We start from the raw sequence: 24,956 nt of genomic DNA on the forward strand, positions 1-24,956 counted from the left end.
TTTTGAGTACCCTCATACATAAAACTATCTAATTAATTTACACATAAAATTCTACATTCATGGACCTAACAGACTCAAAAAAGAAAAGAAAAAAGTAATTTTGAAAACACTAGACTACCTAAGCTTGTTCTAAAACAGGCCAAGGGCCTTGAGTTGAAGTACATTATAAGGACTGATGCTTTTCTTTTGGCAACATAATAGAGTGAAAAAAGTATGTGTGCACAAATGTATCTCAAAACCCAGGGCTAGGTTCTAGCTCTGGCTCAGCAACTAACCAGTGTGGGATTTGGGGCAGGTTATTTAAGTACTCATAGTGTAAGGTTTCTCAATTGCAAAATAGAATAATACCATTTACCTTTCAAGGTGGCTGTATGGATTAGAAATCCAGACACACACAATAAATATGAAAGATTTCCCTTGTTATCTTCAGAAGAAATGTTCCAGGAAACCCCAAGAGAAATAAAAATTACATCCTCATAACCATAATCAGCTAATAAATTAACTCCCTACTTTCAGCCAGTCTTGAAGAACAGAAACTAAAGCTCTAGAGTAATAAATTAATTTTTCAAATATACTCACTTATAAAGTTTTATCAAATTTAAATATTCACAGAGGGGCCGGCCCGTGGCTTACTCGGGAGAGTGTGGTGCTGATAAAAACAAGGCCACGGGTTCGTATCCCTACATAGGGATGACCGGTTAGCTCACTGGGTGAGCGTGGTGCTGACAACACTGAGTCAAGGGTTAGGATCCCCTTACCGGTCATCTTTAAAAAAAAAAAAAAAAAATCCTCAGAAGTGCTCAACAGGCTACAGATAGAAATCTTGTGTGAATAATCAGCTGTTACTTCTGTTATTGCAAAGCAGGTTCTCTGTGGCTTCTTAATCTCCCCATTTTCCATCTGCCTTTCTGTTCTCCTCCAAATAGTTCAACTTCTAAAAAAAATCAAATCAAGCCTTAAACGTATATAATTCAGGCTGCCACCCAGAAAGAAAAAAGGCTACCAATTAAGTTGTTTAATTCACACACACACACACACACACACACACACACACACACACACACACACACACACACACACACACTTCAAGGAAATACAGACCTGTGTCAAAGTTTTATTTTTTATTTTATTTTATTTTTTAAAAAGATGACCGGTAAGGGGATCTCAACCCTTGGCTTGGTGTTGCCAGCACCACGCTCAACCAGTGAGCCAACCAGCCATCCCTACATAGGATCCAAACCCGGGGCCTTGGTGTTCTCAGCACCTCACTCTCCCGAGTGAGCCACGAGCCGGCCAGAGTTTTAGAGGTATATTTTTATACTGAATGAGGCCTTCAGATCACACAATTTAGAGCTAAAAATATCCCCTCATATTTCAGCTTTGTTTAAAAGATCTACCAAAATATTCATGCTTTTTCAGAAGTTATTCTATTTTGTTCCCACTAGGAATGTCCATTCCTCCTCATGTCCCCACCATCACAAATTCCTATTCTTCCTACAAGACTGAATTCAAAAGTCACATCCTTGAAGCATTCCTTCTTGTTCAATAAGCAGATCAAGCCAGTTCTTCCTGATGCTCCTCTAGAGGGCACCTAATACTCTCGCGACCCCTCTTTACCATGCCTCTAACTCACTCCATTTATAAACATATACCATTTGGCTGTACCTAACAGATATTATCCTTTCAATCCCTTGGTTACACAATGCATTTACTGAGACTTTGGCACCTAATACATAGTCTTTCTTTCCACCCAAACTTTAGGCAGGTTATTCAAGCTCCCTGGGACCTACTTTTCTCATCCGTAAAACAGAGATAAAGGTAGTATTTACCTCACACTATAGTTATGGGATTAAATGAAATAATGCACATAAAGCACTTAGCATGTAGGTTTCTGGTGTTAGAAACTGGTGGATTAAGATAATCCCCAAATTCTTTTATAGACACCTAAAAATTTGGGGTGAGATATAACAAAAAATTATTTCAAATACATATGTGAACTTACAAGAAAGAAAGGTAAAATACCAAGTACCAGAATTGAAGAAGGAAGTGAAAACTTAGCTGAAACATCAGCTGACCTAACTGGGGTTTTTAAGAACAACATTGGATCAAAAGATGTGGCTTGAAGCTGGTGTAAGGCAGGGAGTTTGAAATGAGCCTCTGCATAAATGGTACCTCAGTGAAAGGTTAGACCTGGGGGTAAAAAAATCTACCTACCACACAGAATCATCAAAGAAGTTTGTCTTTGTTTGGGCTTGGTGTAAAAAAATTCTAAGAGAATACTATTTCTAACTTAGAATTCTATAACAGCTAAGTTACCATTCAAGAGTGAGGATGAAAGAAAACATTTTCAAACATGCAAGTTCTCAAAATATTTATTTTCCATGCACTCTCTTTAAGAAGCCAGTAAGAACTGTGTTCCTCTGAAATAATGGAGTAGACCAAGAAAGAGGAAAATGGGATCTAGGGACCAGGACCAGGGCATCCAACACAGGAGAAAGAAGGGAATTCCCAGCATGACAGTGAAGCAAAGCGCCAGGATGACATCTCTGCAACAGGACCAGAGAGCAACCAGTAGTGACTGGAACAGAGAATGAATGGCTCCCAGGAGGGTTATATCAAAGGAAAAAACCAAAATTAATGGAATACCTGATGTGTTTAAACATATTGATAGATTGATGTTCCTTTAGAAAGTCTAAGGGTGAATCAGTGATTGAAACACAGAAAACTAAGCAACTCTAAAAGTGGAGCAATTAATAACTCTAAGGAAAACAAAATATTGTATTAAAAAGGAAGTGGGAACTTGTAGGAGATGATAGAACTGTTCTATAACTTGACTGAGGTATGCACAATGCATTGATCAAAACTGGGTAAACTAAAAAGGGTGAATTTTACTGTATGTAACTTATACCACAATAAACCTAATTAAAAACAGAACAAAAACAACTTAAACTGTATATTTAAAATGGGTACATCTTACTGTATATAAATTACACCTTGATAAAGCAAATTTTTAAAAAAGGGAGTGTACCAAGGTCCAGGGTTCAATCCCTGTATCGGCCAGCTGCCAAAAAATTAATTAATTAATAAGTTAGTTAAAAAGGAAGTGTAATATTAGTACACTATATGGCTCACTATAAATAAGCCCTCATAATTGAGTTAATAAAAAGTAAATCATACATATGTACACTGGGGGGTGGGTAGGTGGGGTAAATTTAGCAAGGTAAATCCTCATCCTCCATAGTGGAAATTCAATAGATATTATTTAAAATCAAAAATCAGGAAATAGTAATATAAGTATGGTACTTGGAAACACTGAAGGGAGAGGCTGGCCATTTAGCTCAGTTGGTTAGAGCATGGTGCTGATAACACCATGGTCAAGGGTTCAGACTCCTGTAGTCCAACCAGCCAGCTGCACCCTCCCCCGCGCCAAAAAAATACTAATCTGCAGGACCTATAGTGAAGAACAAAAGTCTCTCGGACTATTCTTCCTCACTTATGATTTCTGGTCTTCAGAGGCAACTACTTTCAATTCTTACTTTTCTTCCTGGTAATCCCTTTAGTATTTCTTTTTTTTTTTTTGGTGGCTAGCCAGTATTGGATTGTACAGGATAGTGAGCTAACTGACCAGACCAGCCCTCTGTAGAACTATTTGATTCTTTAAGTTATACACATAATTTTCATATATTACATACATATACAATATACATACTAATAAAAAAAGTGAAAACACAATCTGAGAGTAAATCTAACAAAAGGTATATAAGATTTTTATAAAGTAAATTATAAAACATTATTGAAAGAGATTAAAGAAGACTGAAATAAATGAGATACAAAATCATGTGTTGCACAGCAACGTTTAGGTCAATGACAGACCACATATGTGACAGTGGTCCTATAAGATTATAACACAGCTGAAAAACTCTTATTGCCTTGTGATATCATAGTTGTTGTAATGTGGTAGTGCAACCTATTACCCACATAGGAGCAATAGGCTATACCACATAGCTTAAGTAGGTAGTAGGCTATACCATGTAGGTTTGTGTAAGTACATTCTATTATGTTCACACAACAAAATCGCCTAACACTACATTTCTTAGAACATATTCCTCTCATTAAGCAACACATGTCTGTACAATGCATGTGATTAGAAAGACTGTCTTTGTCCATTTTCTGTTGCTATAACAAAATACCACAGATTGAGTAATTTATAAAAACAAGAAATTTATTTCTCATGATACCAGAGGCTGGCAAGTCCAAGAGCATGGTGCTGGCATCTCTGGCATCTCATGAGGGCCTTCCTGCTTTGTCATCCCATGGTGGATAGGAAGAACGGCAAGGAAGAGTGTAGAAAAAAGAGATCAAGAGGGAACCAAGGTTGCTTTTATAACAACCCACTCTCTTGAGAACTAACTCACTCCAACAGTAATGGCATTAATAACAGCAGAGCCCTCATGACACAATCACCTCTTAAAGGTCCCACCTCTTGATACGCTTACATTGGCAATTAAGTTTCCAACACATAAACTTTGGGAGGCACACTCAAACCATAGCAAAATCCCAATACAGCAGTCTCCCCTTATATGCTGTTACACTTTCTGAAGTTTCACTTACCCATGATCAACCATGGTCTGAAAATATTACATGGAAAATTCCAGAAATAAACAATTCATAAATTTTAAATTGCACATGGTATTCAGGACAATGCAGATCAACAGGGGAAAGAATGGACTATTCACTATACAATGCTGGAATAACTGACTATAAGTCGAAATAGAATCTCTACCTTACAACACACATAAAAAATCAATTCCAAGTGAATTTGAGTCGGAAATGTGAAAAGCAAAACTAAAATGTTTAGAAGGGATTATAAGAATATATCCTTAAGACCTCAGGAGGAGGAATTTCTTTTTTTGTTGTTAAAAAAAAGATGACCAGTAAGGGGATCTTAACCCTTGACTTGGTGTTGTCAGCACCACGCTCTCCCAAGTGAGCTAACCAGTCATCCCTACACAGGGATCTGAACCCATGGCCTTGGTGTTATCAGCACCACACTCTCCCAAGTGAGCCACGGGCTGGCCCAGGAGGAAGAATTTCTAAGGCAAGGCACAGAAATTACAAACCATAAAGGAAAAGATTGACAAATCAATTACATTAAAATTTAAAAGCTTCTATTTCTTCTAGAGCTAAGAATGTAGTTTATAAATACCATTCTCCACAAAAAGAAACCAAGTCTTTTTAAAGAACACCTAATTTCAGATCTGAATGCAATGCAGTATGAAGTGCACACATAAAATACAGGCATACTTTGTTTTACTGCACCTCAAAGATACTGCATTTTTTACAAATTTAAGGTCTGTAGCAACCCTGCATTGAGCAAGTCTACTGGCACCATTTTTCCAACAGCATGTGCTAACTTTGTGTTTCTACGTCACATTTTAGTAATTCTTGTCATTGGTATATTATTATTTTGGTAATATTATTTGGTATATTATTAATTATTTGGTATATTATTAATATTATTTTGGTAATATTTCAACTTTTTCATTATTATATCTGTTATGGTAACCTGTGATCAGTGATCTTTGATGTTACTATTGTAATTGTTTGGGGGTGCCACAAACCACACCCATATAAGACGGTGAACCTAATCGATAGGTTAGGTTCAGGATAGGTTAGGATAGGTTCAGGTTAGGTTAGGATAGGTTAGGTTCACAGCCACTCCAACCTTCAGCAACCACCACCCTGATCAGTCAGAAGCCATCACCATCTAGGTAAGACCTTCCACCAGCTAATACATTATGACTTGTGGAAGGCTCAGATGATCGTTAGCATGTTTTAGCAATAAAGTATTTTTTAATTAAGTTATGTGTGCTGTTCTTTTAGACATAATGCTATTACATACTTAACAGACTACAGCATAATGTAAACATTAACTTTTACATGCACTAGGAAACCAAAAAATTTGTGTGACTTGCTTTATTGTGATATTCACAATATCACAGTATGGAACTGAATCCCCAATATCTCTGAGGTATGCCTGTATTATTGACAAGAAAGTTGGAACTGAATCTAATCAACATTTACATCTAAACTCTACTTTACAAGAAAATACTGGGAAAGAGAAACAAGTTAAATGACACCTCTGGAAAGCGATCAGACACACCAGAGATGTGGGAGATTCCATAGTAGAGATAACCTGTTTCCTTCAATAAGTCAATGGCATAAAGAAAAGAAGTTGGTGGGGGAGGGGGTGATTGCTCTAGGTTACAAGAGACTAAAAAGACATAACCAAATATGTATGAACCTTTTTAAAAAATACCATTTGCAAGAACAAAACTAGAAAGTACTTACTAATAAATCCAACACAAGATGGCTAAGACATGTTAATAAAAAATTATTAAACTATAAACACAAAAATGGCATTAACAAAGAGACATATTATGTTCAAAGAATGTAAAGACTCAGTACTATAAAATGCCAGCTCTCCCAAATTAATCTGAAAATCACTGTAATTCCAATCAAATACCAAGAATAATTCTTCATGGCTAATATGGAAATTCATAGTCAAAGGTGAAGAATATCCAAAACATCTTTATCTATCTATCTATCTATCTATCTATCTATCTATCTATCTATCTATCTATTTATTTATTTATTTGCAGTTGTCCAGTAGGGGGATCCAAACCTTTGACCATGCCAAGATAACTTTAAAGAACAATAATAATAAGGTGAGGTAGAGGGGAGTCATCCCACTAGACAGAATTTCTATAAAGCTATGGTAATAAAAATAGGGTACTGGTGAATGAAGAGACAACTAGACCAGTGGAAGAAAATATAAAGTTTAGAAATAGTCCCATGTATATATGGAGCTGGTATAAATCAGGGAGGAAAAGACAGATTATTCAGTAAATAGTGCTGGGACAAACTATTCATTAGGAAAAATGATAAAATTAGATATCTATTTCATATCACATATGAAGGGTCTTCAAAACATTCGGGGAAATATTAGTATTATTTTTTAATTCCATTTTTCCACGAACTTTTGAAGTACTCTTGCGCAAATATAAATACTAGTTAAAGATCCAAATATGAAAAGCAAAATTGTAAAGCTTTTAGATGACAGGAGTCTATCTTTATGTCATTTTTAAGTAAGACAAGTAAGACAACCATAAAGGAAAAGATTAATATAGTTAACCCCCCAAAAAGTTAAAACTTGTGTATGACAAAAGATACCATAAACAAAGAGAAATGAGAGGTGCCGACTGAGAAAAATATCTCCAATTCACATAACTGGCAAAGGATTAGTATACGAAATACATGCAGTATACATAAATTAATAAGAAAAAGACAAACAACCCAAACAACAAATGGGCAAAAGGATATGAATAGGTAATTCACTGAAAAAGAAAATAACCAACATACCTAGCAAAGAAAATCCTCAAACTCACAAGTAATCAAGGAATTTAAACCACCAATGAGGTACCATTTCACACCCATCCCATTAATGAAAATTTAGAAATCTGAGAATACCAACTATTGTTGAGGACAGGGAAAAAACAGAAATCTAATTTCTACTGCTAGTGGGAACGTAGACTGGTATGACTATTTTGTAGAACAATTTGCCAAACAAAATCTAGTAAAGCTGGAGATGCACATACCTTTACAACTCACACATCGCTTCTAGGTGTTTACCTTCACCACAAGAGCAAAAAGAAACTGGTGCAAGGATGTTCATTGTAGCACTATACATAGCAAAAGAACTGAAAGCAACCTAACTGTTACACAGAAGAGGAATGGATATAAATTCTCACTCACAGGTCTGGCCAGCTAGCTTAGTTGGCTAGAGCATGGTGCTGACAATACCAAGGTCAAGGGTTCAGAGCCTGATACAGGCCAGCCACCAAAAAAACAAAACAAAAAAACTCTCACTCAGGATCCAGATCCAATTTGGAGGAACTGGCTCTGGGAGGAAAGCTTCTGCCTAGCTCATGTCAGGAAAAAGAGAAGACAGGCCTTTGTCCATTGAGTCCTTAGCCAAATCTTATCCCCTCCTTTTTTTTTTTTAAAATTTTTTGGTGGCTGGTTGGTACAGGGAACGAACCCCGGATCTTGGTGTTATCAGCACTACACTCTAACCAACTGAGCTAACCGGCTAGCCTGCTTAGCCAAATCTTATTCTTCCTTTTACCTCTGTCCAGTGGGTATAAATGCTGACCTTGCCCATATCCCTGATCAATCCAAACATGTCTTCTCCTCTATACCTAGACATCTGAGCAATGGTGAAAGGGAGGTAGGAAGAGGGGGGGTAAGAACCACAACTGTGCTAACTATAATAATTATCAATTTATATTCTTCAACCTCAGCTGCACCCTGATGCTGCCTAGATATCCTTCTTGGTCCCTAGTCAGCTCTCTCTCCCATTTTCCAGTGGCATTCTAAAGCTTCATTATTCTTAGGTACCAATCTTACTAACTTCCTCTAGAGCTATAAAGCTAAAAAAGCCATCCTTACTCACCTTTCCCTTTAAAAAATTTAGGAAAACCAATTTCAGATAAAAATTTGAAATGGAAAAGGACTGCAGTCAAATCCCATACAAAGTTACTACCTAAAAAGATAACAATAATAATAAAGGTTAGAATAACATCCCTACAGACAATGAAAGCACATGCAAGAAAGAAATGCCCACAAAACAGATTAAACCTATAGCCAAATATTTCAAAATAACCTCAAATAAGAAAATAATAGAAAATGTAAAAGCATAACATAAATCCTAATTAGAACAGTAGAAGTGAGATGAATTTTCCCCCTTTCCCTCCCCCTTCCCCCCAAACTGCTCCACAACATCATAGAAAGTAAAAAAAATAATATTAATAAATAAACTTTTTTTTTTAAAGTGAGATGAATTAGAAATAAAAGAAAAAAAATCACTTCAAAAATAAAAGTTAAACTAGGAAACACAAGAGTGAATGAAACACAGCTGACAATGCCTTAAGGGAAATAGAATGTAAAGAGGAAGAAAATCCTAAAACGAAAAAATAAATAAGAAACAGATAAAAAGGTTTTGTTTTGTTTTTACAGGCACTATTTTTTACTTTAATATGCAAATTTAAGCAACTACCCCACTATATCACCTCATTTATCAGTAAGATAAATGCTTGATAAAAGGTTTTGAGGCAAAGTTTTGAGGAAAGAAGAGACTGCAACAAAAATCCAGCATATGCACAAGTATGAATCCCAAAGACTAAACTAACCCTAACCAATGAAATAGAACAAATATCTAAAACTGTAATTCTAAAAATTTCTGAAATAATGAAAAAGACTGAAAGTTCACACAAAAAGGATATACTACATATCTAAAAAAATATGATGCAGAACAATTAATGGGATATATTATGTAGTAAAACCACAAGAGTTTAAAGAAAAATAAAAACTCCTTTGGGAAACCATACAATAAGAGACAGAAAATCAGATTTCACCCAGACTGTTATGACAGTAACACTTTATACCAGAAGATAACAAAAGAATACATTTAAGACATTCAAGGAAAAAAATGTGAGTCAAGGATTTTATGTCCAAGTAAATTGGCTTTGAAACATAAAGGCTGCAGGTAGCCTTTTGAACACTGATATCATAAGCCTTTCTTAAGGAATCTACTATAAATAAGCATCAGACAGTCAAATAACTGGAGAAACAGGAAATAGGGACTTGTGACAATAATCATCAACAGCTGCTAACAACATAAAATGAAAGACAACCAGATAATTGTGTACCTCCAGATGGAAGATCACACCACCACTTATGAAGCAGTGTTGCCAAAAAAAATTCCAATCTGAATTCAAAAAAATGTAGACTGTACGAAACTGTAAAAGACAAAAGACTCTTTTCTTCAACAAAAATAAATTAGAAGAGAAAGAAAAGAGATGGAAGGAAAACCTATATATTAAGAGACTTAAATAACGCTTCCACTTATTGTAATGTGTAGTCCTTATTCATTTCCTGAGTTAAATAAACACACTAAAAAACATGTTTAAATTATATTTACAAGGCAACTGGAAACTCAAACACAGATTGGATATTTGATGATACCAAAGAATTGTTATTAGTTTTTTTGTTTTTTTTTTTTAAGTTTTTTTAGATGTGAGAATGGTACTTTTTGTTTGTTTTTTTCTTTTTCTATTAAAGAGCCCTCTGAGACTGGCTGGTTAGCTCAGCTGGTTAGAGCACAGCCTTGTAACACCAAGGTCAAGGGTTCACGATCCCCATACTGGCCAGCCACAAAACAAGCAAACAAACCAAAAAAAGCCTAAAGAGCCCTCATCTTAGCAATATATTCTGAAATATTTACAGATAAAATAATATCATGTCTGGGGCCGGCCCATGGCTCACTTGGGAGAGTGCGGTGCTGATAACACCAAGGCCACGAGTTCAGATCCCTATATAGGGATGGCCGGTTAGCTCGCTTGGGAGAGCTTGGTGCTGACAACACCAAGTCAAGGGTTAAGATCCCCTTACCAGTCATCTTTTTAAAATTAAAAAAAAAAAAAAAAAAAAATATATATATATATATATATATATATATATATATATCATGTCTGGAATTTGCTTCAAAAGAACATGGGAAGAAGCAAGTTGGGTCGGGATACAGATGAAGTAGGATTTGTCATAAGTTGTTAACTGTTAAAGCTGAGTGATAGATACATGGGCAATGTTCTGTTTACTTTTTTACATGTTTAATAATTTCCATAATAAAAAGTTACAACAGTAACTATGTCTGGCCCACAACTGATGTTTAACAAATAGGAATTATCATTATTATTATTATTATTAGTTGACTGAATAAATTTTTGCTAAATGAATGAGTTCAGACACAGACAAGAAGGAATGATTCGTCAACAAATACGAAACATTATTATGGAGAAAATATGAAATCTAAGAATGTTTATGTTATCAACACTATTCATAAGAATGGAGCTCACTCACCCAGGGCCTGGGAGAATGAATGAACCAATAATCTCTCTTGATAAGTCAGGGAAAGAGGTTTGGGAAGCTGAAATAAAAAGTGAGAACCAATAAATCAGTAAAATTGTGGGGTTGGATAGAACAAAATGAAGTAGAAAATTGTGCTAGAAAAACAAAACCAAATGAAATATGTGTCCTTAGTTGAAAAAACATAACTTAGCTTATATGGTATCCAGCTTCAATTTCCTACAAGGACATATGATGGAGGTTTCCACATGCAAGTAGTACTGCCATACATTTAGCAAATGCAAGGCAAATTAAAAAGATTATAAACTAAAATAAATTTTAAATAAATAAAATCAATATACTACTCTTGTCTTTCTCTGAGAAAATAAGAAGCTAAAGAGGACAACCTCACAATAATATTTGGGGAAGTCAATCTGGAGGAAGTTGGTAAAGATAAAAGAACCAAAAGCTAATAAGCCCAAAACTTTCAAAGGGAATGTTAATATCTTACCTAAAATCTTTCTTTTTTTTCATATCTTACCTAAAACCTTTTTTTTTTTCCCCATTGGGCAGCTGCCAAAACCAGAGTAGGTTCAGGGTGACTCCCTCTGACCTAAAATCTTATTGGAAACAGACCAAAAGAGCCTCCAAATGTTTAGGAAGCTCTTTTATGGGCATATGGGAAGAGAAATAAATGGGCTCAAAGGGCCATCCTTTTAAACCATGGCACAGCCTCTGGATACAACTTTCTCCTTTAGAGAGATACCTGACATCCCTTAGCGAAAAAATGACAAACTCTTCTCAGGCTGTGTCTTTCTTCAACTGTTTATGTGCATTTCCACTGCCTTTCCTACTAGTTTATGTTGATCCCAACCAGACAGTTCTGAACTTTGGCTCAGCTCAGGTTTTATCCTATTCTTACATTCCTCCACAGGTTAGCTTTGTTGCCTTCTACTCCAGATTAGAAAGCAAACTGATACGAAGCCAGGATTTCAGGGGCAATTGTAATAGGAAATACCAAGTAAAGATAGCAAAGACTTGCTGGCCAAAGTTACAACTTGGAAGAAAGTGCAGCAATAGGATTATATGTAAGGGATGCTGTGTAAATGATGTGGAAACAAAGGAATAAGGGTGGAAAAGAAATGAAACTGTGCAGAAGGACTTAGTGAGCATTCTAATCTTAGGAGAAAGGTGAAAGAGTATGATTAAAGTCGTCATAAGAGGCAGTAACTTGGGGAGTAAAATGTCCCTTTGTCAGTTACTTTATTCTCTTCCTGCCCTCTCCTATTAATAGTTGCAATTATTACTTTTCAAGCCTCTAAGAGTTAGCAGAACTCATTTGCATGGGACTCCCAGGATCTCTACTTCCAGGCTAGGGCAAAAATAACATTTCTATGATCTAGAGATCAGGGAGCAAAGAGAGTTTACACTACTCCATCCTAAACTTTTAGACAGTAGCTAAAACAGCCCCTGGGAAGACCACTAAAAATTCTAAGCTCTTTGCAAATCAAAACTACAATGAGATACTACCTCACACCCATTAAGATGGCTACTACCAAAAAAACAGAAAATAACAAGTGTCGGTGAGGGTGGGGAGAAATTAGAAGCCTAGTGCACTGTTGGTGGGAGTGTAAAATGGTGCAGCTGCTATGGAACACAGTACGGCAGTTGCTCAAAAAATTAAACATAGAATTACCATATAATCCAGCAATTCCAGCTCTGGATATATACCCAAAAGGACTGAAAGCAGGATCTTTTTTTTTTTTTTTTTTTTTTGTCATTTTTTCGTGACCGGCACTCAGCCAGTGAGTGCGCCGGTCATTCCTATATAGGATCCGAACCCGCGGCGGAGCGTCGCCGCGCTCCCAGCGCAGCACTCTACCAAGTGCGCCACGGGCTCGGCCCTGAAAGCAGGATCTTGAAGAGATATTTGTATACCCATGTTCACAGTAGCATTATTCACAATACCTAAAATGTGAAAGCAACCCAAGTGTCCATCAACAGATAAATGGATAAGCAAAATGAGGTATCTCTATATAACGGAATATTGGAAATTCTGCAATATGCTACAACATGGATGAACTTTGAGGATGTTGTGCTAAGTAAAGTAAACTAGTCACAATAAGACAAATACTGTATGACTCCATTTTTATGAGGCACTTACAGTAGTCAAAATCATAGAAACAGAAAGTAGAATGGTGGTTGCCAAGGGCAAGGGAGAGGGGAAAGTTATTGTTTAATGGCTTATAGAGTTTCAGTTTTACAAGATGCCAGTTATGGAGATGAATGGTGATGATGGTTGCACAACATTATAAGTGTATTTAGCACCACTTATAAATAGTTTAAGGCTGTACACTTAAAAATAGTTGAGGGCTGGCCATTTGGCTCACTTGGTTAGAGTACAGTGTTGATAACACCAAGGTCGAGTTTGGATTCCTTTACCCTTACCTGCCAGCTGCCAAAAAAATAAAAAAATAAAAATAGTTGACATGGTAAATTTTATGTTATGTGTATTTTACCACAATTTTTAAAAATTGAAAATAAAAATAAAAATCCTAAGCTTCTTGGTAAATTTGGTATCTGTCCCTGTGAAAGAATTCTCTTCTCATCACCCTAGTGAAATCCCCCACATCTCCCCTAAACAAATAAGCAGTTGCACTCCAAAAAGTAATCCAACATTACGATATTGGAAACTCCTACCCTAACCAGAAGCACTAAAGACCGAATGGGTGGAAGTACAGAAAAGCAAAGAGGGAAACCAAAAAGTGAATGGAAATGCCTACACACATTATACTGGAAGACCTGGCCAGGGCAATAAAACCAAAAAAAAAAAAAGGAGCAAAAAGATTAAAAAGGAAGATTAAAAAGAAACCTTGACCTTGGTGTTATAAGGCACTGAGCTAAGGGACTGTGCGGTATTGAAGTAAAGACAAACAGACCAACGGGACAAAACAGAGAGTACAGAAATAGACCACACATATATGGTCAATTGATTTTCAACTAAAGCACCAATGTAATTCAACGGGAAAAGGAAAGTCTTTTTAATAAATGGTGCTGGAATAGGGCTGGGTGGTTAGCTCACTTGGTTAGAGTGTGGTGTTGGTAACACCCAGGTCAAGGGTTCAGATCCCCATACCAGCCAGCTGCCAAAAATATATATATATATCCATACAGAAAAAAGTAAACCTTTATCCCTATCTCACACCACGTAAAAATTAAATCAGGATGGGTCATAGACCTAAACGTAAAAGCTAAACTTAAAAGAATTTCTTCACAAGCTTCAGGTAGGCAGAGATTTCTTAGGACACAAAAAGCAATAACCATAAGAGAAAAAAATAGTAATTTGGATTTAATCAACATTTAAAACTTGCTTGTCATCTAAAGACACCTTTAAGAAAGTGAAAAGACAAGCCACAGACTGGTAGAATATATTCACAACAAAAGACTTGCATCTAGAATATATAAAGAATTCCTATAATCAATAATAAAAAGGCAAACAACCCAATTTAAAAATAGGCAAATGTAGGGCCGGCCTGTGGCTTACTTGGTAGAGTGTGGTGTTGATAACACCAAGGCTACAGGTTTGGATCCCTATATAGGGATGGCCAGTTAGCTCACTTGGGAGAGCGTGGTGCTAACAATACCAAGTCTAGAGTTAAGATCCCCTTACCAGTCATCTTTATAGAAAAAAGAAAAAAAAATAGGCAAATGTTTTGAATATATACTTCATGAAGATATACAAATGGCCAATAAGCACATGAAAAGGTAGTCAGCATCATTACCATCAGGGAAATGCAAACTTAAACCACGATGAGGTACTGCTACATACATACCCACTGGAATGGTTAAAATTAAAAAGACTGAAACACCAAGTGTTGAGGAAGATGTGAAGCAAATACAACTCTTATATATTGTCAATGGAAGTATAAAATGGTACAATCACTTTGGAAAACTGTTAGTTTTTAATGAAGTAAACCCTATAACCTAGAATATTTTCACGAGAAGACTTGTAGAGCAATGTTCATAATAGCTTTATTCATATTATTAGCCAAAGTTAGAAACAACACAAATGACGGCCAACAGGAGAATGGATAAAGTGGTATATTCATTCAATGGGACACTACTCAGCAATAAAAAGGAACAAAATTTGGTTAGAGGACAGCCTTATAACACCAAGGCCACAAGTTCATATCCCATAGCAAACAACAATAAAAAAATAATAATAATAATTAATTAAATAAAATAAATAAAAAGGAACAAATTAGTTATATCTTAAATAATATGAATGAATCCGAAAAATATTATGTTGACAAAAAGAAGCCAGAACAAAATTGTATGATTCCATTCATATGAATGAAAATATAGGAATAAATAAGCCAAAGTGTGTTTCCTACACTCCTTGTCAGCAGCATCAACACAGAAGACTCCTGTGACCAAGTGTGTGGGGGTTTTTCTCCACACATCAAGCAAGCAATCAATTCTATAGCAGATACTAGTTGGGCGTCTTCCAATTCAATTCCAACACCATCTACTGGGAGATAGCCTTGGATCCCACAGGTTAAAGGCTCAGTCCCCTAGACTGCCCCTACTTTAGACACCAGACTCAAGTCTGGGCCACCAAAATTCTAACCACCTGGCTTCATGTTGGGGCTTCAATCTCCTCTTTGGGCTTGATTAATTTGCTACAGCAGTTCACAAAACTCAGGGAAACACTAATTTACATTTACCCATTTATTATAAAGGATATCATAAAGGATACAGACGAAGAGATGCATAGGGCAAGGTATGAGGTAAGTAGCATAGAGCTTCCATGCCCTCCCCAGGCAGGTCCAGGAACCTCCTCGTGTTCAGCTATCTGGAAGCTCCCCAAACTCTGTCCTTCTAAGGTTTTACAGACACTTCATTACATAGGCATGATCAATTATATCGTTGGCCATTGGTGAACAACTTAACCTTCAGCCTCTCTCCCTTCTCCAGAGGTTGGGGAGTGGAGCTGCAAGTCTCAACCCTCTAATTCTGTCTTGGTCTTTCCAGTTACAAGCCCCCATCTTGAAGCTACCTAAGGGCGGCCAGCCATCAGTCATCTCATTAGCATTCAAAAAGACATCACTTTGGAGATATCAAGTATTTTAGGGGTTGTAAAACAGGAGACTGGGATGAAGACCAAATACAAATTTCATAATATCAAGATTAAGTTCATGAACAAGCAAAATTAACATATAGTGATAGAAACAGAACAGCAGTCGACTCTGCAGGTGGGAGATGACTAGAAGGAAGCACAGAGGAACTTTTAGGGTTATGGAATTGTTCTAGATTTGGGTAATGGTAACCTGGATATATAAATTTGTTAAAACTCATCACACTGTACACTTAATATCTGTGCATTTTACTGTGTGTAAGTTATTCCCCAATAAAAGGGGTTCTGGGGGGAAGCCATATACATATCTGCATTAATTTTTTGTTCTTTTGGGGCTGGCCAGTTAGCTCACTTGGTTAGAGCATGGTGCTGATAACACCAAGGTCAAGGGTTCGAATGCCAGTTCCGGTAAGCTGCCAAAAAAAATAATTTTTTTTGTTCCTCAGTGAAAAGGTAGCATTGAAAATATTAATACATCTGTTTATACTGGCCAGCTGCCAAAAAAAAAAAAAAAATCTGTTTGCAGTCACCAGAAATAGCAGGAGAAAGTTTGTACCCCAATTCAAACAATATAGCAACATCACAAAGAATTTTTTTTATAAAGGACAGCAATTTTAGAACAATCTATGCTGGATCTTTCTCAGTTTATGGGTCACAAGCCACTGGGGATAGGATACTGTGTTCTCATATGCAGATGCTCTTATTAGTTTAATCAAAGGAGACTAAAACTTCAAAATATTAGCACATGTGGGGGGAGGTCTGTGGAATTTTTGAAAGTTCCTTTGTGCTTCATTCCAGTCAATCCTCCACCTGCAGAATCAATTGTTGCTGTGGTTTTTATAACAATATATTAATTTTGCTTGTTCATGAACTTCATAATGGAATCTTTTGAAGTATATTCCAAGTATATCTTTTTTATCAAGATGTATTATTACTCAAAAATAATGGAAACCACTGACTGTGGCAACTGAATGTCTAAATCTTTACTAGTAACCAAACCAAAAAGCAGTTAAAGAGCACATGGGCAACAAAGTATGTGATGTAAGAATACACATTTTTTCAAAAGTTTTGTAAACTATAATGCACTGGGGAAATATAAGATATTTTTTATCTTCAATAAACAATAAAAGTAAAAAAATATCTTTTTACCTTAAGTTTTGGATGTATGTGGCGCAGAGAATCTGCAGTTCCCATGTCAGCCTCATCAGGAATACACACAATATCTGGCTTCATTTTCATCTTGAATTCTGCACATAGAGCCTTTTGAACATCCCTGGTGGTAACCACAATGACTTCTATAGCATGAAAGGAAAAAAAGGAAAAATGCAAAAACTCATTCATTTAGGTAATGGTTTCACTATTTCAAATAGATTTGATCATTCCTAGGTGTAATAATGGCTAATATTATTGAGACTTTTCAATGTGTTTTACATGCATTCTCTCAATTAATTCTCAAAATAATTTCATTTTACAAATGAGGAACCTTGAACTAAAAGACATTGAGTTAGGGCCGGCCCGTGGCTTACTTGGGAGAGTGTGGTGCTGATAACACCAAGGCCACGGGTTCAGATCCCAATATAGGGATGGCCGGTTAGCTTACTTGGTAGAGCGTGGTGCTGACAACACCAAGTCAAGGGTTAAGATCCTCTTACTGGTAATCTTTTTAGGGGGAAAAAAAAAAAAAAGACATTGAGTGACTGTGCTCAGGATGACACATCTAGTAAACAGTGGAACCAAAATAAAACTCAGGTCTGGGTGATTAATGCCCACACTTTAACTAATATGTTACAGGCCCCTTCTGGCTGTAAAGAATTCAGAAGAATGTTAATCAAAACATACAAATGGGATCACATTTTAAATCTCCACTCAATACAAAGAAAGAATTATCACCAGTTCCTACCAGGTATTCATTAGTTTCATGGAGGATCACAATGAACACTAACAAGAGGCAATTATCACATAACAGATGTCTTCACCTTATCCATGTAGCTACCAACCAAAAACAAAAACTTTGGGGTTTTGTCATAGATCTTTGGTGAGATAATGTAATCCACTACAATATAACATATGTTGCTGATGTCTGAAGATCTAATTTTAGCATCTCTCCAATAATTTCCACTTGTTTCGTGATAGTGCCCCAGGTCACAATTATCCTTCCTTTTCACTGTAATCATTCCTCTCTATTTTCTTCTCTTCCCTTCTTTCTTCCTCTCTCTCTTTTAAATCATTTAACCTTCCTTCTCTCTTCTTTCTTGCTCTCCCTACACCGCTTCCTCTTAGTCATTAGCTCACTTATTCATCCAACAAATATACTTAATATATAAAGGACAAATAAGTACTGAGAATTCAGAAATGAACTCAAACATGGTTCCTATTCTCAAGAAACTTAGCATGGAGAAATTAGACATGGAAATGATTAGGTAAGGAAGACTTCACAGAAGTGGCCTTTGAGGTAGGCTATGATGAATTCAAGTCCAACAAAAATTTCTTTAGTACATACTATATGTAAAATGCTGATGTTATAAAGATAAAGTAGGCACAGTACCTGCTCTTAGGCAGATTGCAAAGTCTCCCATGCCACTAACTACAGTATAAAACAGTTTTTGAGAAGTGCTAAGATAGAAAAACAAAGCATGATGAAAGCATAGAGGACAGGGCAATTAATGCTGTTTGGGATTTCAAAGAGAAGGTGACATTTCCATAAATGGAAGAGGACATTTTAGTAGAGTAGATAGAGTGAAGGAAGTAACTGCAAATATGAGACAATCAGTCTACAAGATTATTCTATGTAGAGGCAGACAAAAACTAAGCAGGGCTATGTTAATTTCTCTCTATAAAATCATGAACAATGTGAAAAGAATGAGTATTAGCTTAGCTATTAAACTCCAGAATCCTACATTTAGGAGGCACTCTTCAAATTCTGAGTGAGCCTCAGTAAGAAGGAATTTTCCATATACTGGGTATTAAATATACCACAAAAGGCCACTCCCAAGTGTGAACTAAAGATATAGCAAAAGTAAATGCAAAAAATGTTACAGATGACAATTCCATAAACAGTTACTAAAGGAAAGTAGGATATTTTTAAGTATATTAAGGTGTGTCACAATCTCCTTCATCTGTGAGACTGAGCTCTAAAAAGAAAATCTCTTCTAAAATCTCTCTCTTAACACCAATGTCATACAGACTACTGCACAGAAATGTTTAAGGGTCTGTCTCAGGAAGGCAACTCTCATAGTGGAAAGAACAATGGATCACAAAACTGAGCCCCAGGTTCTGACATAACTGATTTGTTCTATCTAATTACAGGATACCTCAAACTCAATGTGGACGAAGCTGAACTCACTATCTTTGTTCAAACTTACTCATTGTCTCTTATTCCTTTTCCTAGTTAATGGCATCATCATCTATCTAGTCACCCAAGCAAAAAGTAGAGAGAACTCTTTCTACTAGATTTAAGGTTCTGGAAGTTAGGACCTGAGCTGTCTTTTCATTTCTGTAGCCCCATGTTTATTATGTTACCTGTCAGATATAGACTCTCAGCAAGTACTTTGAGGCGCTTAGATTCCCAAATTGCTCTTCTGATATTCTTATAGGGTTCAGTGTGGAAACCAGCTCTATAACAACACTTAGTGTTATCAGCGTTATCATCTCAACCTTTTTCCGCACAGCAATGGAATACACCTACATTCCTAATTTAAAGAGGCCAGTACCTAACCAACTTTGAGTCCTAGACTTCTCTCATTCATCCTCTCTCACCCTCATAATGCTGACAAATCATTGGGATCAAACACCTTAAAAGTTTTATGAGTGCATCTCATTGTCATAGCTTACCTTCAAATCCAACACGCTCAAGCAGGTTCAATGGGTACCAAATTAAAGGTTTGTTCCCAACTGGAAGCAGAGGTTTGGGAATGCTGGAAGTCAGGTCTGTCATACGAGATCCCCCACCAACTGCCATCACTACTGCTTGAAATTCCATTTTTACAAACTGCGAGCATGGAAAAAAAAAAACAGAAAAAAAGATATAACAAAAGTCAAAGCAAGTGGCGGGATATAAATGAAAAAAATCTGGCCCTTGCCCTTGAGTTGTTCATAATCAAGTGGAGAAGACAAATTCAGTAAATTACAATATACTATCACTAGTGCCATGGCAGGGATATATCCAAGATGCAGTGGGCATATAGTGAAGGAAACACTTAAGTATTCATAGAAGACACAGTGAACGTTTTACAGGAAGGTAATGCGTGAGCTGACTCTGAGGAAGTAAGTGTTTATCAAGTGGGCTTCTGACATGTGAGTTCTTATTCTTTGAAAACATTTCAAAACTTCTGACTAGAATTATAGCAAAAACACAAGCACGTTAGGCCTCTGAAAAGTATGAAATGACCTAAGATTCCCCCAATAATTTAGCCATCTGCTCCAGTCTTCTCATTACCCCCAATTATAAAAGATATCTTTATAAATACAAATGTAGGCTTATATCTGAAAGTAGATTTGCAGAACCCAATTTCAGAAACAAACCTAACTGTTTATTCCTTTTTATTTTTTTAGCAGCTGGCCAGTACAGAGTGTTAATCCCTTTTTTCAAACTCAAGGTAAATGAATCTATTTGACCTTGAAAAGAATCTCCTTAGAGCAGCTACCATAGAACAGAGGCACAGTACAAGGGCCTAAATCCTTACTGATTTAAACTGAAAGTATTCTTTGACTTTCAACGAAAAACGTAATCTCTTTAATAAAAGTGTAAAATGCAATGTTCAGGGAAAAGATCTGTTTAACACCAAATTGGGAAATAATATTGTACCTTTGCCAAAATTATAATCAGTTCTTGGCCCCAAAGATCAATATCTACACTACAGCACTTAACACCCAGTATGTACAACATTCACAACTTAAAGATATGATCATCTTGATTTCAGCAAGCATTGCCTCAGACTGGAATTTAACTTCAATTTGGCACTATATAACTCCCATCATATCCAATGTTATAATGACCATGCTCTAACCAAGTAAGCTAAACAGACAGCCCTGATGTTACTATGAAAAAAGCACTGGACACAGGAGTCAAAAGACCTGAGTTTGAGTTCTGGTTCTGCCACTCACAGTTGGTGTGCCCCGGGGCCTATCATTTAAAACTCTCAGCATCCTCAGTTCCTAGAGGGTTAAGCTCATAGACTCTAGAGCAAGACTGCCTAGACTTAAATCCTAGCTCTAAATTTATTAGCTGTGTGAGCTAGGGCAAGCAAGCTACATAAGTCTTCTATGGCCAGTTATTTTCATTTTATAAGATGGGGATAATTATAGTTTCTAAGTCACAGAGTTGCTGTTAAGACTAAATGAGCTATTCTATGTAAAGCACACAAAATAATGTCCATCCATGACAAGCACTATATAAGTGTTTAATATTAGACAGAGACTAGATCATGGAAAGCCTGTGCCAGCTGAACCATGCTGTTTCATAATTCTGGTCTATGCACTGCTATTCTTGCTTCCTAGGTTGCATTTCTCCTGTGCCTAGTAATCACGTATTAAACTTCTTTTTAAAAAAAAAAAAAAAAGATGACTGGTAATGGGATCTTAACCCTTGACTTGGTGTTGTCAGCACCACGCTCAGCCAGTGAGCGAACCGGCCATCCTTATACAGGATCCGAACCCATGGCCTTCAGTGTTATCAGCACCGCACTCTCCCAAGTGAGCCATGGGCCGGCCCTCAACTATTAAACTTCTAAGACTCAGCTCAAGAATCACTTTGCCTACAAAGCCATTCCTAATCCTTTCCACACCTGGTAGAAGAGACTCCTTTCCCTTAGGTACTTGCACTCTACCACATACGAGTTATCTCAGCCTCTACAGGCTTCATTGCACATGTGTGTTTAAATGTCTATTTAAGAGTGACATTGGCCGAGCCGTGGCGCACTCGGGAGAGTGCGGCGCTGGGAGCGCGGTGACGCTCCCGCCACGGGTTCGGATCCTATATAGGAATGGCCGGTGCACTCACTGGCTGAGCACCTGTCACGAAAAAGACAAAAAAAAAAAAAAAGAGTGACATTAATGTCTCTTAAATGTCTATTTAAGAGTCTATTTATGAGTGAGTTCCTTGAAGGTGTGGTCTGTGTGTTCATCGTCACTGTATTCCCAGTCTGATGTTAAGTACTCAATCAGTATTCATAAAATGAGGATTTGTGAACCTCACAGGAGCCCCTGTAAGACTCAAGCTCAAACATGTGCAGAGGGGCATTAGAACCCGTCACTAGGATCTGAGGTTCTTGCTCTCAGTGAGGCTCTGGTTGAAGAAAGGCAACCTAGGAAGCAAGAATAGTTATCAGGAACATAACTAACTATGACACCAGGCAGATTGTCAATGTCTCAATGTCACTGCCACGACTCTGGGTGATGGGAATCAAGGCAACGAGTCTCTCACTAGACTCCCAAGCATTAGGAGGAGGTGTTCATGGCATGTGAGACATGCCTACACTCACTGCCTTCTCCAGGTGTGAATAGATAAAACACTGTATCATAATTGGTCTGTCACCCCACTGTGCGCTGCCTACAGGCAGGGGCCTTATTGAATTCCTCCTTGTATTTCACTGCCCTGCACCCAAATAACTAAAGGTAGGCTGAATAAATGAATGAAAGGCTGAAATGGAAAGAGTTTAGGCACGATATTAAGTGCATTTGGTCCCGCCTCAGGTGCTTAGTCGCTGTGTCATCCAGCAGAACCTCGCCTCCCAGAAACTCAGTTTCTCCACCTGTTGCACAAAGTGGTTAGCTCGGCTTCTCTCCATCCTCCCTTCCAGTTCGGACACTTGGCTCCATGGCCAGGTAGAGCATGGACTCGAGCTAGCGACTTCAGGGCTCAGCATCCCCACCTATCCCCTCGGGTCCACCTCGGCCCCGCTCGACGAGCCCGCCTCCCTCAGATGAAGGGGAGCCTCCAACCCCCACCACGCTGCTCATCCAGGTAGGCCAGCTCGTGCAGGCCTGGCAGAGAAGAAGCCGCAGCTTTACCTCAGCTCACGGCGCGCCACAACCGCTCGTAGTGCTCCCCACGCCGCCTCGGTCTGACAGCTCAATGGCGCAGGCGCAGGATGGCCGAGCAGCTCGATGAGACGGGTTGGGCAGACCCGCGGAGAAGAGACGAGCGCCGAGCGATAGATGACAGAGGGGAAACCAGCCGCGAAGAGGAGCGGGGGCGGGGCCCTGGAGGAGTACTTCCGAATCTCCTGTCCCGTACTCGGGCATGGGACGTTGCTATCTGTGCCTTTTCGTCCAATCATCAATGCCTGTTAAGTGGTCCTCCCTGTGCAGGGTGCCAGGAACCCAGAAGGAAATAGTCACATTCTCTTCCCTCAGAGACTTCCCATATCTAGGACCTGGTCCCGACTGCCACTTTGAAAAGAGGTCACTGGGAGCCGCAATTTTGGGCTAGCTAGTGAAAAAAAATCTCTGAATGCCCTTGCAGGCCAGGGATTGAGAGGGCTTCCTATGTGTGAGATGTCTAACATGGAAACTTACGTCAACTTTAGCTTTCAAAACTGGGGGGGAGAGGTTAGTGAAGGCCTCACTCAAAAGGCTTGAACAATGACTTGAACAATGACACTGAACAATGGCTTGAAGAGAGTGAGTCAAGCGGGTATCGGGTAAGAAAGAGCCTTCCAAGCGGACTAATCAAGTGCAAAGACCCTGAGGGAGTTTGCATGTTCAAAGAACAGCAAGGAGACCAGTGAGGCTGAAGGAGCCAGAGAGAGAATAAATGGTAGCAGAAGAGGTCAGAGAGGCAATGAGAAGAGGGTGGAGAATTCAAATCCTATGGGGCTTGTAGGCTATTGTGAGGACCTTGAATTTTGCTGTGAGTGAGATAGGAAGCTATCAGAGATTGTTGAGCAGAGGGACACAGGTTTTAAAAGATCACTGGTTGCTGTGTTCATAATAGACTCCCTGAAAGCAGGGAGGGAGACCACTTAAAAGCCTGCCACTATGTGAAAGACCCCCAAACACCTGCGTCTAGACAACTCCCACAACTGTGAGATAATTATAAAATAATTGCTCTAAAGGCTGGCCAGTTGGTTCAGCTGGTTAGAGTGCAATGCTGATAATACCAAGATCCAGGGTTTGATCCCTGTACTGGCCAGCTGCCATTGTTCACCTTTTTGCAAATCTCTTTAATGTCTGGCTTAATAGAAAATAGCTGGCTTCTCCCATCTCTCCCTCTTATTTTTAGTTTATTTCTGTAGCTGTCTTCTCTATCAACTGTGATATATTGTTCTTGTTGAATTACATGGTGATAATATGACCTCACATTGATAGTTGGAAAAGAGAGAGATTTTAATACCCTTTTCAGATAATTATAGGTATTCTTTGATACTACACCAAAATTCAATAAGTGGTAGTTTGTTAAAGGTTAGGTGCAATGTAGAGTCTGAAATTTATCAATGAACATTTTGTACTGTTATGTTATCATATCTGTACTTTGAATGGACATTTTACCAATGCATGATTTTGCAACTTGATATATTACTCATTTGTAAAATATTGGTTCACTGGGTTATGCAGATCTTCCCAATATTGACTCATTATACAATATAAAAAATCACATTTGTTAAAATCACCACCAATCTTATCAGAAAAGTCCTTTAAAAGGGGGGGGGCTGGCTAGTTAGCTCAGTTGGTTAGACTGCAGCTTTATCACAGTGCGGATTCCTGGACCAGCCAGCCACCCCCCCCCAAAAAAGAAAGAAAAAAGTCCTTAAATATTGGAAAGCTGGCAAGCTTATGCTGACAGATACAAGTTTTCTAAAATTTTAATTTTTTTTGAAAGTTTAAATATTATCATTGGCAACAAATACTGTTATTG

General features: G+C 37.7%; 1 protein-coding gene across 2 annotated transcripts in view; it reads right to left on the bottom strand.

Moving 5' to 3' along the window:
* Positions 1 to 23,177, bottom strand: part of EIF2B3 (eukaryotic translation initiation factor 2B subunit gamma) — a 120,429-nt gene extending 97,252 nt beyond the window's left edge. For both annotated transcript variants that reach the window (XM_063105395.1, XM_063105396.1), the window contains exons 1-3: positions 23,111 to 23,177; positions 19,934 to 20,090; positions 17,252 to 17,397 (exon numbers count right to left, since the gene is read on the bottom strand). In XM_063105395.1, coding sequence (XP_062961465.1) covers positions 17,252 to 17,397; positions 19,934 to 20,081 — 294 coding nt within the window. In that variant the 5' untranslated portion in view covers positions 20,082 to 20,090; positions 23,111 to 23,177. The remainder of the gene's footprint in view (positions 1 to 17,251; positions 17,398 to 19,933; positions 20,091 to 23,110) is intronic.
* Positions 23,178 to 24,956: the final 1,779 nt, after the last annotated feature.

The sequence above is a fragment of the Cynocephalus volans genome, chromosome 8 (assembly GCF_027409185.1).
Source record: "Cynocephalus volans isolate mCynVol1 chromosome 8, mCynVol1.pri, whole genome shotgun sequence".
In the NCBI taxonomy this organism is placed as follows: domain Eukaryota; kingdom Metazoa; phylum Chordata; class Mammalia; order Dermoptera; family Cynocephalidae; genus Cynocephalus; species Cynocephalus volans.